General features: G+C 39.5%; 1 protein-coding gene across 2 annotated transcripts; it reads left to right on the forward strand.

Moving 5' to 3' along the window:
* The first annotated feature begins 822 nt into the window (after positions 1 to 822).
* Positions 823 to 12,059, forward strand: LOC120512100. 2 transcript variants are annotated; one of them, XM_039730046.1, is made up of 8 exons: positions 823 to 1,606; positions 2,940 to 3,024; positions 3,534 to 3,701; positions 4,925 to 5,014; positions 6,855 to 6,925; positions 7,700 to 7,863; positions 9,734 to 9,844; positions 11,856 to 12,059. In XM_039730046.1, the coding sequence occupies exons 2-8, from the start codon at positions 3,020 to 3,022 to the stop codon at positions 11,949 to 11,951; spliced, it is 705 nt and encodes a 234-aa protein (XP_039585980.1). In that variant the 5' UTR covers positions 823 to 1,606; positions 2,940 to 3,019; the 3' UTR covers positions 11,952 to 12,059. The 2 variants fall into 2 exon arrangements, with proteins under 2 accessions (XP_039585980.1, XP_039585986.1); XM_039730052.1 differs by lacking the exon at positions 2,940 to 3,024 and having other exon boundaries at positions 824 to 1,606.
* Positions 12,060 to 12,082: the final 23 nt, after the last annotated feature.

Genomic DNA, 12,082 nt, shown 5'->3' on the forward strand with positions numbered 1-12,082 from the left:
TAGAATCTCAACATGAGGAGCTGGGTAAATGTGCAGTCTGTACTGCTGTTGTCCTTCACTGACACCAATTAGTCTGCATGCACAAGTACATGGGGAAAGATTAAATATTTAGAACTCAAAACATTTATGCTGTTTAATGCTTGTAAAATGTTTGAGGCTGTAAAATGTGTGCTAATGTTAAACTCTTCGGATAGATAAAGTTTACAAGGCAATCAGTGGTTAAGTTATTTAGGAAAAATTACTAGAAAATTCACATAAGCTTTGTCTTAAGAAAGGGCAGATCATCTGAAATTGTGTTATGGTTAGGATTGTTTATTTTTTCTTGCATGCTAATTTATGAAGTTGTGATTTTCCTCTGGCTTTGGCCTCTTTGCCCCCCTCTGAGTCAGAAGCACACAGGGCTGGTTTCTTTCTGGCTCTTGCACTGAAAATCTCTGCTCAAGCACATGGGGTTTTACAAAAACCTGTTTTGTAAAAGAAGCATCTTCATCTTGCAATTTGATTTACTTTGTATTAAGATGTCTTAATGTTTGGGTAGTAATAAGTTTCTTGAGTCACTTAAAAACCTTCAGCCTCCCTGAGGTAGGATCAGGTGTTTACATGGCTCCTGAGGTTTTGCTCAAGGGAGCTGGTAGGTCCCAGTGTTTACTGCAGCCTGGGCTGGGTGATGCAGACACAGCCACGATGGCCCCAGTGAGTCTGTTCTCCTTGGGGTGGGCTGTGTGGGGCAAATAGGCTGCTCTGAACCACCTGATCTCGCTGAAGATGTCTCTGCTTATTGCAGGGGGTTGGATTAGGTGCCCTTGAAAAGGTCCCTTTGAACTCAAACCATCTAAGATTCTATGATTAAAAAACTATTTTTCTTAGGGTAGAATTTGTATTTCTAGTCTAGGCTAATATTAATGTGAGTTTTAAATTGGGCATTCCTGCCATGTTGCACAAGTTTAAATCTATTAAGAAAATTTCATCCTAGTCCTGGCCTCTTATTTCCCACGTTTTCTAGGCTTGATAACATTTTTGGGTTTTTTTCAGTCTTGTCCTTTGGAGGGCTGTGTTCAGTGAAAAGTGATGGCTAGAACATTTCCTTTCTCTTGGTAAGGCTCAACGTTTACTACTGATGAATTTGTCTTCTTGCCTATAATGTTCCCATTGCTCCGATCTCTCTGGATCATTTGCAGTTTGAGTCTGCCTCCTCTGTTTGCTCCCACTGTGATTTGGGTGCCATCAGCAAATCTGCTTGCTGTTGTACTGGCACCACAGAAATCCGTGACACGGATGAGGCTCCTGGCCGGGTTTGACGCCCCTGCAGCAGCCCAGCAGGGGCAGCCCCGCAGTTTCTGTTGCTGACACGTGCGCTATGGAAACCACTGGGGAGCTCCTGCTTCAGCTGTGCCGGCATCCAGCTGTGACAAAGCCGGGCCAGGGGCTGCACCAGCTGCTCTCTGAAGTACCAACAGCGTTGTGGGAGGCACGACATGAGGCTGGCTTACAGAGCTGTGCTATGACATATTTTGCATAAACTTCACATGAGAGAACTACCACCGGACTTCTATTCATAGCCGGTTCAAGCCACTTGTTCATCCACATTCACAGAAAAAATACCTAGGTAAGGAAATTGAAAATGTTACTTTCTTTGTTAGTCTGAAGAAATAAATTTAAACTTTTTATTTCTTTATTTGAATCTCTCTAAAACTGTCGGAGTGTAAAAAATCTTTGCGGGTGTTTGTTGCGTTTTGAGCTTAAGAAATTCTGAATCCTTCTGCCCTTAGAGCTTTCTGTGTGAGGAAAAGGTGAGAGCCTGGCCCGCGTTCAGGCTCGGCTCTCGCCTCTCCGGGGTGCTTTAGGGAGTTGTTGTGCAGGGGAGGGCACAGTCCTCCCCTCGGGCCCACCTGCAGCCCGCCTGGGCGCGCAGTCGGGCCGGCCCGTGCCGTGCCGTGCCGTGCGGGGCTCAGCGGGGCCGGGACAGGAGCAGAGGCGCTGCGGCTCCCCCGGCGCTGCCGGCTCGGGGCTGCTGCGGCTCGACCCCCGCTCCGGGGTGCAGGCACAACGCGCTTCTCGCGGGCGTTCGGGTGCTTCCAAATATGCACAGAAATGTTTGGATTCGGACAAACTGTGTCCTACCGCATCCCTTCTGAGGGATCCGGCTGCTCAAAATGCCGATTTTAGAGACGGGAGGAAGATGTGCAGCGGCAGAACTTGTACTGCCGCACCGTGTAAGTGCAGAGGGCAGCGCGGCAGCGACCCCCGGGTCGTGTCCAGCCCTCCTGCCTCGCTCATGACTCTTTGGCTGAACTGTGACTCTTCCTCCCCCCACAACACACAAGGCTAACCAAGTACTCTACAGCTACTGATAACATCTAAAAGGCGATTAGGAGATGTTTTTTCTTTACTGGTGGTTCTAAAGCAAATGATGCAGAAGTGAAAAATACAGTTTGTGGTAAGGCTTCATCACACACTAAGATGTTTTCATATTCCTTACAATATTCTTTGAACCTCCTTTGGCATTGTTTTGTGATCTTAACTGCTTTTGTTGGGCAGTTTTCATAAATCTACCTTTTCATGTGCACATGTGCTGCATATATTACAGTAACACAAATTATTTTGCATAGTACATAAATTAGGACAGCAGGATATAGAAGCAACTGGGATCCTGTACTGAATTGCTTCTGCTTGCGGGCTGAGTATTCCACTCCAGGAGAGAGCAGGAGCTGTAACAGCTGCTCCTGGAGAACAGAGTGGGTGAATGCTGCAGTAAACCTGGGTACTCTGAGAACACAAGTGTAAAAGACTAAAGTCTCAAATTTCAGCCCATCTTAGTTCTGATTTGAAAAAGCCTCCCAGATGTAAAGACAGTAAATGCTCCTCAGGTGAAGCTGAATATCTTGATCATTTGGGGAAGGAGGAAAGAGTCATGAATATGCACTGGTATGGTGTTCCAGGTGCCTATGGGAATGAGAGGTGATGCCAAATCCTTTTCTAATCTAGTGGTGGGACTGTGGCACATTATCAACCTGATACAATGTTGTAAGTTGCCTTCAGCCTGAAAGAAAAACCCCTTAGTTCTGTCAGATGTGCAATTATCACTGAATCCAAACAGATTATTTTTGAGGCCATCAATCTGGTATGCCAGACATGTTTAACGCACTGAATCAGGTGACAAAGCAGCACAACAAATTTGGTTTACAGACAGCAGCTTTTTACTGCAAATTGGACAACCATACAAATTCCCAGTTCCTTTTTCTTTTTTTCCCCCCTCTCTGTTTACAGACAAAAGAGATGCCTGTATAAATCTTAAAAGCAGGGTTTTGGTGTCTTGTGTACTTTAGTCTTCTATTAACTTTTATAAGTACCATGAAATTTAATGCAGTTGAAGTGGCCTAAATTAAGTGTGCTCCAGCTGTAACCAAAATGCCTGAGTACAGATTGTACATAATATTGTGAACCAGAAGGAAACTTTTAAGTTCCGCACATCTAGCAAAGCTCACAGCTACGTATTTTGTCTCTTTTTAAAATTTTTCTCTTCCTCTTTTCAGAGTAGGGAGCAGTGAAGTGTCTTTGACGAAACTTCCTGTTGGAATGCCTCACATCAATGCAGCTGCAGCTCTGCAGATTTCCATGCTGCTCTTTGCTCTTCCTGCACAGTATTTAATATCTCAGTGGTACGGAACAGATTCTGCCGAGCGCATCCAAATAACAGAAAGGTTGTAAGGCTCCCCTTGCCTACTGCATTTATTTGTAAGAGAGTTCTCTTTCTCATCCCCAATGACACTTTGTCCTGGAAAGCTGAAGTGTGGGTGGGTTGGCTATTCCTATACAGAACCAACATTTAAATCACACCTCAGGCATTTTTGTGGCTTAATATGACTGTATTTAGTTTCAAAATTCAAACAGCAATTGTTGATTTCTTCACATAAAGATCTTATCACATATCTGCATGAGTGCCTTAACCTCATTATTTTTTGGGACATTCCAATATACGTTACTAAGGGTTATATCCCTTTCAAAAGATGAAAATTAAACATTTGTTTCTAAGTAACAATTGTTCTAATTTTCCATCACCTTTTGACATGTACTGTTATGAAATATTTTCTTGCATAGTATGAGTAGTACAGACTCGTAACCTATAAAATTCATTCACAGTAAGTGACTTAAGGCAGTGACAATGATAAGAGCTAAGTAAGGAGTGCCATTTTGTCTGTGAATTAAGAAGCTGTGTATTGACAGAATCCCACACACATATCTCCAAGTAAAAAGTGGAGACCATTACATCAGGTCCAAATTTTTGATTGTGGTGTCCATTGGCAAACATTGGCATCTTGAAAATGAACCATGCAAAGAGAGACTCAGTTGTACATGTGGCCTGTGCAGTGCACTGCCTGTGTGGTTCACCTGTGGAATTCCACCACATGAAGCAGGAAGAGCAAAAGATTGGTCTGATGAAATGAGAACTAGGCTTGGCTTATGCATAAAAACCCAGAGTGAAATAATTTTCAGGCCTCACAGAATGAATCAACCACTTATTATTTAGATTTATGTAAAAACCTGTAAGCTTTTTTAATAGTCTTTTGATTATGTACACCATTTAAAAAATATCTCATGCTCTCTATTCTCGAATAACCATTGAAGTTGCAGAATCTGAATGTAGTTTAACAATTCCTATGGTCTGAGTACAGGAAGAAAGCAATCTTGTAATGAAAAATGGTATTTTCCAAAATTTACATATGATTTACTGGTACAAGTGATGATTGAAAGAATATTCATTTGCAGTGTTGATATTAATCTTGAGGAGAAATTGTTCATGGTCACTGACCCTTTATTCTCTTTGCTACGGAAGTGAAACTTCTAAGTTTAAATATTAAAAATCTGTATAAGAATACTAGAGAGGGTTTTAAAAACAATATGATGACCATTTTTACTCCTAAAGGATAATTGCCTCTTGGAGCATCTCAACAAGATCTTACTTGCATCTGGATGCGTGGGCAGATTGTTTAAAGCTGTGGCTCTCGAAGACAAGGTAGGGTGTTACTGTCTGCACCTAGGAGATGTCAGCCATGGTCTGTTCTGAGCAGGAAGGTGTGCTGTGGGGGAAGTATCTCTCATTTGCTTCTCAGACTGATCTGGAAGTTTCTACACAACCATCATAACTGAACTCCATGTGAAACTAAATGTAACTCGTGGCAATATTCCTATACATGTTATCCTCAAAATTTATCTGACTCTGAAGGCAGAGCAATTAGCCAAATTAATGACTGTAAGCAACTACATGTTTGTAGGATCAGATGCTTTCGCATTGGATGGATATCTTATGTTCTATATTGTAGTTCAAGAAAATCTGAATTAGGAATCATAGACAGAAAATCTGTGGGCTAAGAAGTAGTGAAATTTTGATTATTGGTCATGTAACAATGATTGGTCTAGAAAAAGTAAAATTATATCCATTCATACATACACACCATTTTAATTTAAGAAGACTTCATGGACTTTCGGTTTGTTGAAGGGCTTATTTGTGAGATTTAATTCTTGTACAGTAGAAATATTCAAAAGGTTTTACTTTGTATGGACCTTCAAAGGTCCTTTATTCTTGATCCATGTACAACAATCAAGGATGTCAAGTCCTCTGAACTGTGAAGCATCCTGACTTAGTTTCGCTCCCAGCAAAACCTAGGGGAATGGTCTATGAATGGAATCAGAAACTGCTCTTCTAAGGTTCACCATACACTGCTTCTCAACTTCATGGAAAGCTCCACGCATATCTAAAGATAAAGCCTGCAAAGATCAAATGATCCATTGATTATCTGTATATAGTTAGAGCTGTTTGTGTCTTCTCAATATTTATGTTTATAAAGAATTGGTTATCCTAAAAATAATGTCATTTGAAACCTTTTATATTAGCTGCTGTTTTAACAAACCTGTTAGACACATTAAGATTTTGCCCATTCCTCTTTCTGTTAAGAGGTACTTGTCAGCCTTAAGTCTTTCTACACATGTAAGCTAAACCAAACTTTTGAAAAAAAAACCAGTTTGCACAGGAACCTGCTCTCACTTTCCTCCAGGCAGGGTGAAGGGAGTGAGACTGAAAGGCACCATCAAAGAGGAAGGAGACAAGGACAACCTGTAGTTCTTTGGCACCAATGGTTTGCTGGCTAGTATGGATGCAGAATGTTACCCAAACACCTCTGCTCATTGACTGCTGCTGTTACATCGACAGCAGAAGGAAATGTTCCACTGTTTTTTTACACATTTACACATTATCTTTATCACTATAGCAATTAAAAATGTTAGTAATTTCCCCTTTCAAACATGTCTGTCCCCTACTGCCCACCTTTTAAATTCAGATGAAATTCAGCCTAGTGCAGAAGGAAAAGCTACACCTACTGCAGCCTTAGGCAGGGACTCATTGCCAGACACCTTGTCCATACCAGTATAAATCAATTTTTGAAGACTTTACAAAAGATACTGAAGAATCATGCTGTTAGAATGCAGAACAGTGTTTTCTCACCTCTATAAAATTAGTTTCCTCTTTTTCCTGTTGAATCAAATTCCTTTTTCTTCTGTATTCCTTAAAAGTGTTTTTAATGTAAAACTCTCGTGCAGGCTTCAAATCAAATGCAGAACAGTGTTTTCTCACCTCTATAAAATTAGTTTCCTCTTTTTCCTGTTGAATCAAATTCCTTTTTCTTCTGTATTCCTTAGAAGTGTTTTTAATGTAAAACTTGTGCAGGCTTCAAATCGTAGAGAAGTTTGTATCTATGGCTTTGCAGTATCCCGCTCAAGATAATAACCTTCTGATTATTATTACAACTCATCTTCTAAAGAACTTGTTTGCATGTTGAGTTATTAATTTTACATTTTAGGAATTGGTACTATGGAGAGAACAAAACCGAAAGCGGTGATGATGAAGCAAAACCCCATTCTTATCTTGCAGGTATTGAAATGTTTGCAATCCTTTTATATTTGACTCATGATGCTGTCTATAAGGCTTCTTAAGTGGATTTCTTTACTTAATTTGTAAATGGCAGACTGTTTTCCTTTTTTCGTCTCTCTAAACATGATTGATAATATTCAGTAAACAAAACAATAAACACAAAATCCAAGACCTCTTTCCCGTATTGTGTAATAGTATCAATATGATGTAACTATATGTATTTTACTGAATACATCAGTGTAAGTATTTTGTACTGACCTATGAAACAGTGGTACAGCTTTCACTTGATCAAATGAACTGATTTAGACCAATTTCATAGAAGGTAAAAGAAATAGCTGACCACTTTGTTCCTGGAAAAAAGCACCTAATCAGTCTGAATACAATAATTCTGTGACCTAAACTGGCAAAAAAGAATGTCACAGTAAGTTACCACATGTAAGCACTGTAAAATACTGTATGTAAGGCTTAAGAAACTGTCAATGCACACACCTGTTAATGCTTTCTAAAACTCTGTTAAGATCCCTATGTCAAATGCATACAAATAGAAAAGTGTCTTTCTTAGTGGATGTTCCTTTGTAAAATATAGTAATTTTATAAAAATATTGTAAAATATAGTTCTGGCGGAAAGAAACAAAGCACCCATTCTTCTTTAATTCCCCTATTAATCTAATTATCAGTTCCCTTCAGGTAGAAGTCAGAATAATTTCTGTTAAAATGTTTAATATATCTGATCAAATTTATATCCCTGCTAAGTCTCTTTTTTTGTTAAATTAGAATCAACTCAGGTTCACAGTCCAAAGCCTGAATATGTTAAGTTCTGTGTGGGCCAGGTAATAATTCACAGAAGATTTGGCTACTCAGGAGTCATTGTCGGATGGGATGTAAAAGTTAACACTCCAGAAGAACAACTACAGCCTAGATATCCTCCAGTGAAACAGGTTTGAATATATGAAATGCTTGCTTTATTAATATATACACAGAATAACTCAGGTTAACATACCCTCAGGAACACTGGTACAGACCAACTTCCTGCTATCCTAGTGGGAAATGCTCCAGAGTTCTGTATCACCTGTGCAGCTGAGTGGTACCTTTGCTGCTTCTGCACTGTGGTCCCAGTATAGCTTGGCTTTTACACCACTGAGTGGCTAAGCTTCGCTGGTCACGACTGTAGTGGCCATATCTCAAATTAAAACTTCTCACTTTGTATTTAAAGTACCAGTGTCAACCTATGACATCTGAATGGATTTCTCCTGCTGTGTCATTGAAGTTGAGAAGCTCTTAAGTCCTTTTCTGGTTAGCCATAATTGGTGGCATCTTCACTGCACCTAAGAAATGCAAATAATCTTCTGTGTTTAATCAATTTCAGTAAGAAAGCAATGTTGTTGAGGATCTGGTTACTTGGAGTGTAAATCTATTTAAAACCATATTTTTAGAATTCTTAAAGCCTTTGCATTTCTCTTGCTTAAGTCCTTGTATTTGAAAATCAGATACTAAATCTTTGTTGACAGTGCTAATCTGGTAATACAGTGCTGCATACTCTGCATACCACCAACATGCTGCTTAAGTGGCAGGACGACACGAATCATTTAATCAGAGATCTGAAAATGAGGAAAATGTAAAAATATTCGCCTATAGCAGAAGATTAATGCTCAGCTGGGAACTGACATTCAGTCCCATTTTGTGCATTTGGTTCCTTCCCTGATGTAATTTTATACAACTATCCCTTATCTTTGGCTTCTAAAACACCTGCATCCTTGCTTTCTTTTCTCCTCTCAGTAGTGTTATCACCACCTGAACCCCCAAGAATTTCCCAGCAGACACTGATTCTTTTTATGTACCTTACATTGTTCTGCTGTCCCAGTGGCCTTGTGTTCATCTTTATTGTTTTAATTTCAAAAGTGATGAAGGAGTGTAAGCATCTTTTGTTGGTTTTGAGGTTTTAATGGCCTTTGCCTATCATGTCATAAGCACTTTGCAAAATGCCTTCTGACATTAGGCTTAGGCTGCAGCTTTCTGAGCTTGATCCTTGTAAATCCCTCAAAACATCAGCCAGGTTTTCAGCCTAACTTTTCCTTGCCTTCCTCTGACTTCCAGGTCTTTATGAAATCCCTGAGCAGTGGCCACTGCCTGTTCATTGATTGATACTGACTGCTTCATAAACTTCATCTGTATTCATCCATCACTTTTTTGTGTTTAAATCGTGGGTTACTTTGGGCTGGAATGTTTATGGATAGCAGTGAATATCATGGCCCATAATCCCTGGCCCAGGATTTGTTTTCACAGGCACTTCTTTGTTGGAAGATCCATGTTTATATACACATAGAAGTTGCCTTAGCTCTTTCCAGGGACCATGGTTGTTGGAGGTGGCACTATGTTCTGAACTTGTCTCTTCCTCTCTTGGAGTTCAGTTGTCACTTGTAAAGTAAAAAGGGTGGTAGCAGATGGCCATTGGGCCTATGTACAAAAAGCAAGGTTATTGTAAGTCTTGTTTCTTGCAAGGTGTGCAAGAAAAAAGGCTAATTAAACTCTTGACTCTTAAAAAATGTTTCAGATATGCCAAGAACTTCATGTGCTGCAGTTCTGATTCTTTATATTTAATTCTGACATTGGTAAAATCATAAAAACTAACTGGATGTGTATATATATATATGCACATATATATGTACACACACATATATATATACATACACACGTGTATCTCAGGTGGATTTAGGTTCTGTAAAGCCACTGAAAGTTAACTGATTATAATATGTAATCTTTAGTCATCATCTCTCTTTGAGGCTATTTATTTTCTTTCTATTTTTACAGGATCTAAAAGATACTCCTCGCTATCGAATTCTAATTAACAAAGCAAATGGATTTGGCAAATCTACAGCTTATGTTTCTGAGGAAGAGATAACAGTTATTATGGGATTAGAGGTAATATTTATTTTTATTCAGTTGCAAATTGATTGTTGTCCTATATGTTTAAAAGTTGGCTGACCTTTGGCTTAATAGATGCTAGCTAGGATGCAAAGTTAGTGAAAACTAATAGAGAAAGCAGATAAACAAATTACTGCTGTACTTCCAAGCATAGGTTTTTAAAGCTGAAAAATGACCAAACACAGGTAATACTCATTTTAAAGTATCCAGCTGCTGAGGTTTGTAAGTGTTTTTGCAACTTGGTTTCCATTATATATAGGCTGTTACAGACAGGCTTTTGTTTTGTGATTTCTGGGGATCTAGCAAAGTATGCTGGTTTCTCAATTCTACACTGAAAAAATCTCCATTTCAAACAGCTCCTGCTCAGCAGCTGCTCAGACTGAAGAATGTCTCCTTTCTTAACTGCAAAACTCTTCGGGAGCCAAAAATTCTGTTTTGTGTATCAGGGTTGAAGTAGCTTTTGATTCCCGGCTTATGCAAGGCACACCTGATTTTTAGACTAGTCTGAGACTCTGAGCCAGAAAAGAGCCTTCAGGCATGCATGCATGCAAGGTGGCTTTTTGCAAGGGACCCCTATGCTGTTGTGGATGCCTTCTCTGTGGACAGTGGCAGGGTCTGTATTTAAAAAAACAGTAAGTATATGAACCATTCATCTAACAAGAGACACTTGGTCTAGTCAAACAGAGCAGATTAAAATTGGCACATTCCTCTGCCTTTTGGGAAAACCTCCCAAAGGAATTGTGTAAGTCAGATTGGCCTGAAGACTCTCCATGCTCTCTCTCAAAACGGTGCTGCTGCACATAAACCACAGTGTGACACAATCACCTCTTATTTAGGCGAAGCCTTAGTTCAGTCCGTTCTGGTGTAGCCACCAATCGTAATATAGAATATGCCAAAATGCCTGAATTTAGGAGCAGAAACTATGCTGTTCTAGATGAGTATCATAAATATTTAAAACTGGATTCTGCCTACACTGTCTAGAAAATGCACTTTCCACTATGCCAGTTAGCTGGCTATGTTCAGTTTCCTTAATACTCCATCAGGAGAAACAGATACTTCATCTTAAATATTTACCTTGTGGAATTAACTTTTAACGTATCAAATAGTTTTATTTGATATGTGGCATGTGGCAGATTAATTCTCCACGCAGATTATTAGAGAAACTATTGGTAACAAACTCACAAAACCAGGTATTTCAAAGTTGTCTAGCTGAGATTAATACCAGATGGTGAGTCATGCCTCAAGTTCAAAAGCTCTGTGGACTGCCCTCACTCATGCCTCAAGTTCAAAAGCTCTGTGGACTGCCCTCACTCAGCCTTTTGTACAGCCTAATAGGCATAGTAATTTCTTGAAGAGTTGAGAGATCAGAAAATGCTTAGACTTGTCATGACCCCTTCCCAGCTGACAGTTCTGAGCCACTCATTGTGGGCTTCCTGCATCAAGACAAGGCTTGGATTGTCCTTGGTGGGTTTGCATCTTCATGTTGGACCTAAGGCCATAACCTGGGTCTGTCTTCATCATTTCCCTCACCACTTCTTTACTGTTCCTGCTGCCTCATTGGATTAGATAACTGATCCAGCTAAAAGAAATAACAAATATCTAACAGCAACACAAGTGGAAACTACTTCAGTAAGAAACAATGCTGATTTTAAACATGGATGCTGGTGTAAATCTAGCTTGTAACATCTCATGAGAACAAATACCTAACAGCAACACAAGTGGAAACTACTTCAGTAAGAAACAATGCTGATTTTGAAACACTGATGCTGGTGTAAATCTAGGTTGTAACATCTCATGAGATCTGTTCAACATTTGTAAAGTACTTGGAGAGAGCTGCTATTCTGATGGTTATGGTTACGGTACACAGAAAATGCCATTGAAATTACCTCTACGTACATTAAAAATTCATCAGGAGTTTTCAAACAATGTAGTAACTTCAATACTTAATTTAAGTATCAGTTTATTGTCAATTCTGATGCTTCTTCAACTTGACATATTTTTTTCTCAGGTGTATCACCCTGATATGGAAACCTACTTCAGTGGATATGATGGATCAAAATACATTATGCAGCCATGGTTGAAAAAACTCTACCCACATGACTGAGTACTTCAGTGTCTGTACGTCTAATGTACATCCATACAACAGAGCAAACAGACACCAGGACAAAATGTATATTTTTTCCTATGATGAAATAAAACATTCCTAAGCAGGTTTTATGTTGGACATTCACTTTT

This window comes from Passer montanus, unplaced genomic scaffold (genome assembly GCF_014805655.1).
Source record: "Passer montanus isolate IOZ18808 unplaced genomic scaffold, ASM1480565v1 scaffold11, whole genome shotgun sequence".
NCBI lineage: Eukaryota > Metazoa > Chordata > Aves > Passeriformes > Passeridae > Passer > Passer montanus.

What these genes read in the sequence shown, in the direction of transcription:
- LOC120512100 (XM_039730046.1), top strand. An exon ending in CGCATCCAAATAACAGAAAG is followed by an intron (nt 3,702 to 4,924) that starts GTTGTAAGGCTC and finishes TTACTCCTAAAG; the next exon opens with GATAATTGCCTCTTGGAGCA. An exon ending in CAGTTATTATGGGATTAGAG is followed by an intron (nt 9,845 to 11,855) that starts GTAATATTTATT and finishes TTTTTTTCTCAG; the next exon opens with GTGTATCACCCTGATATGGA.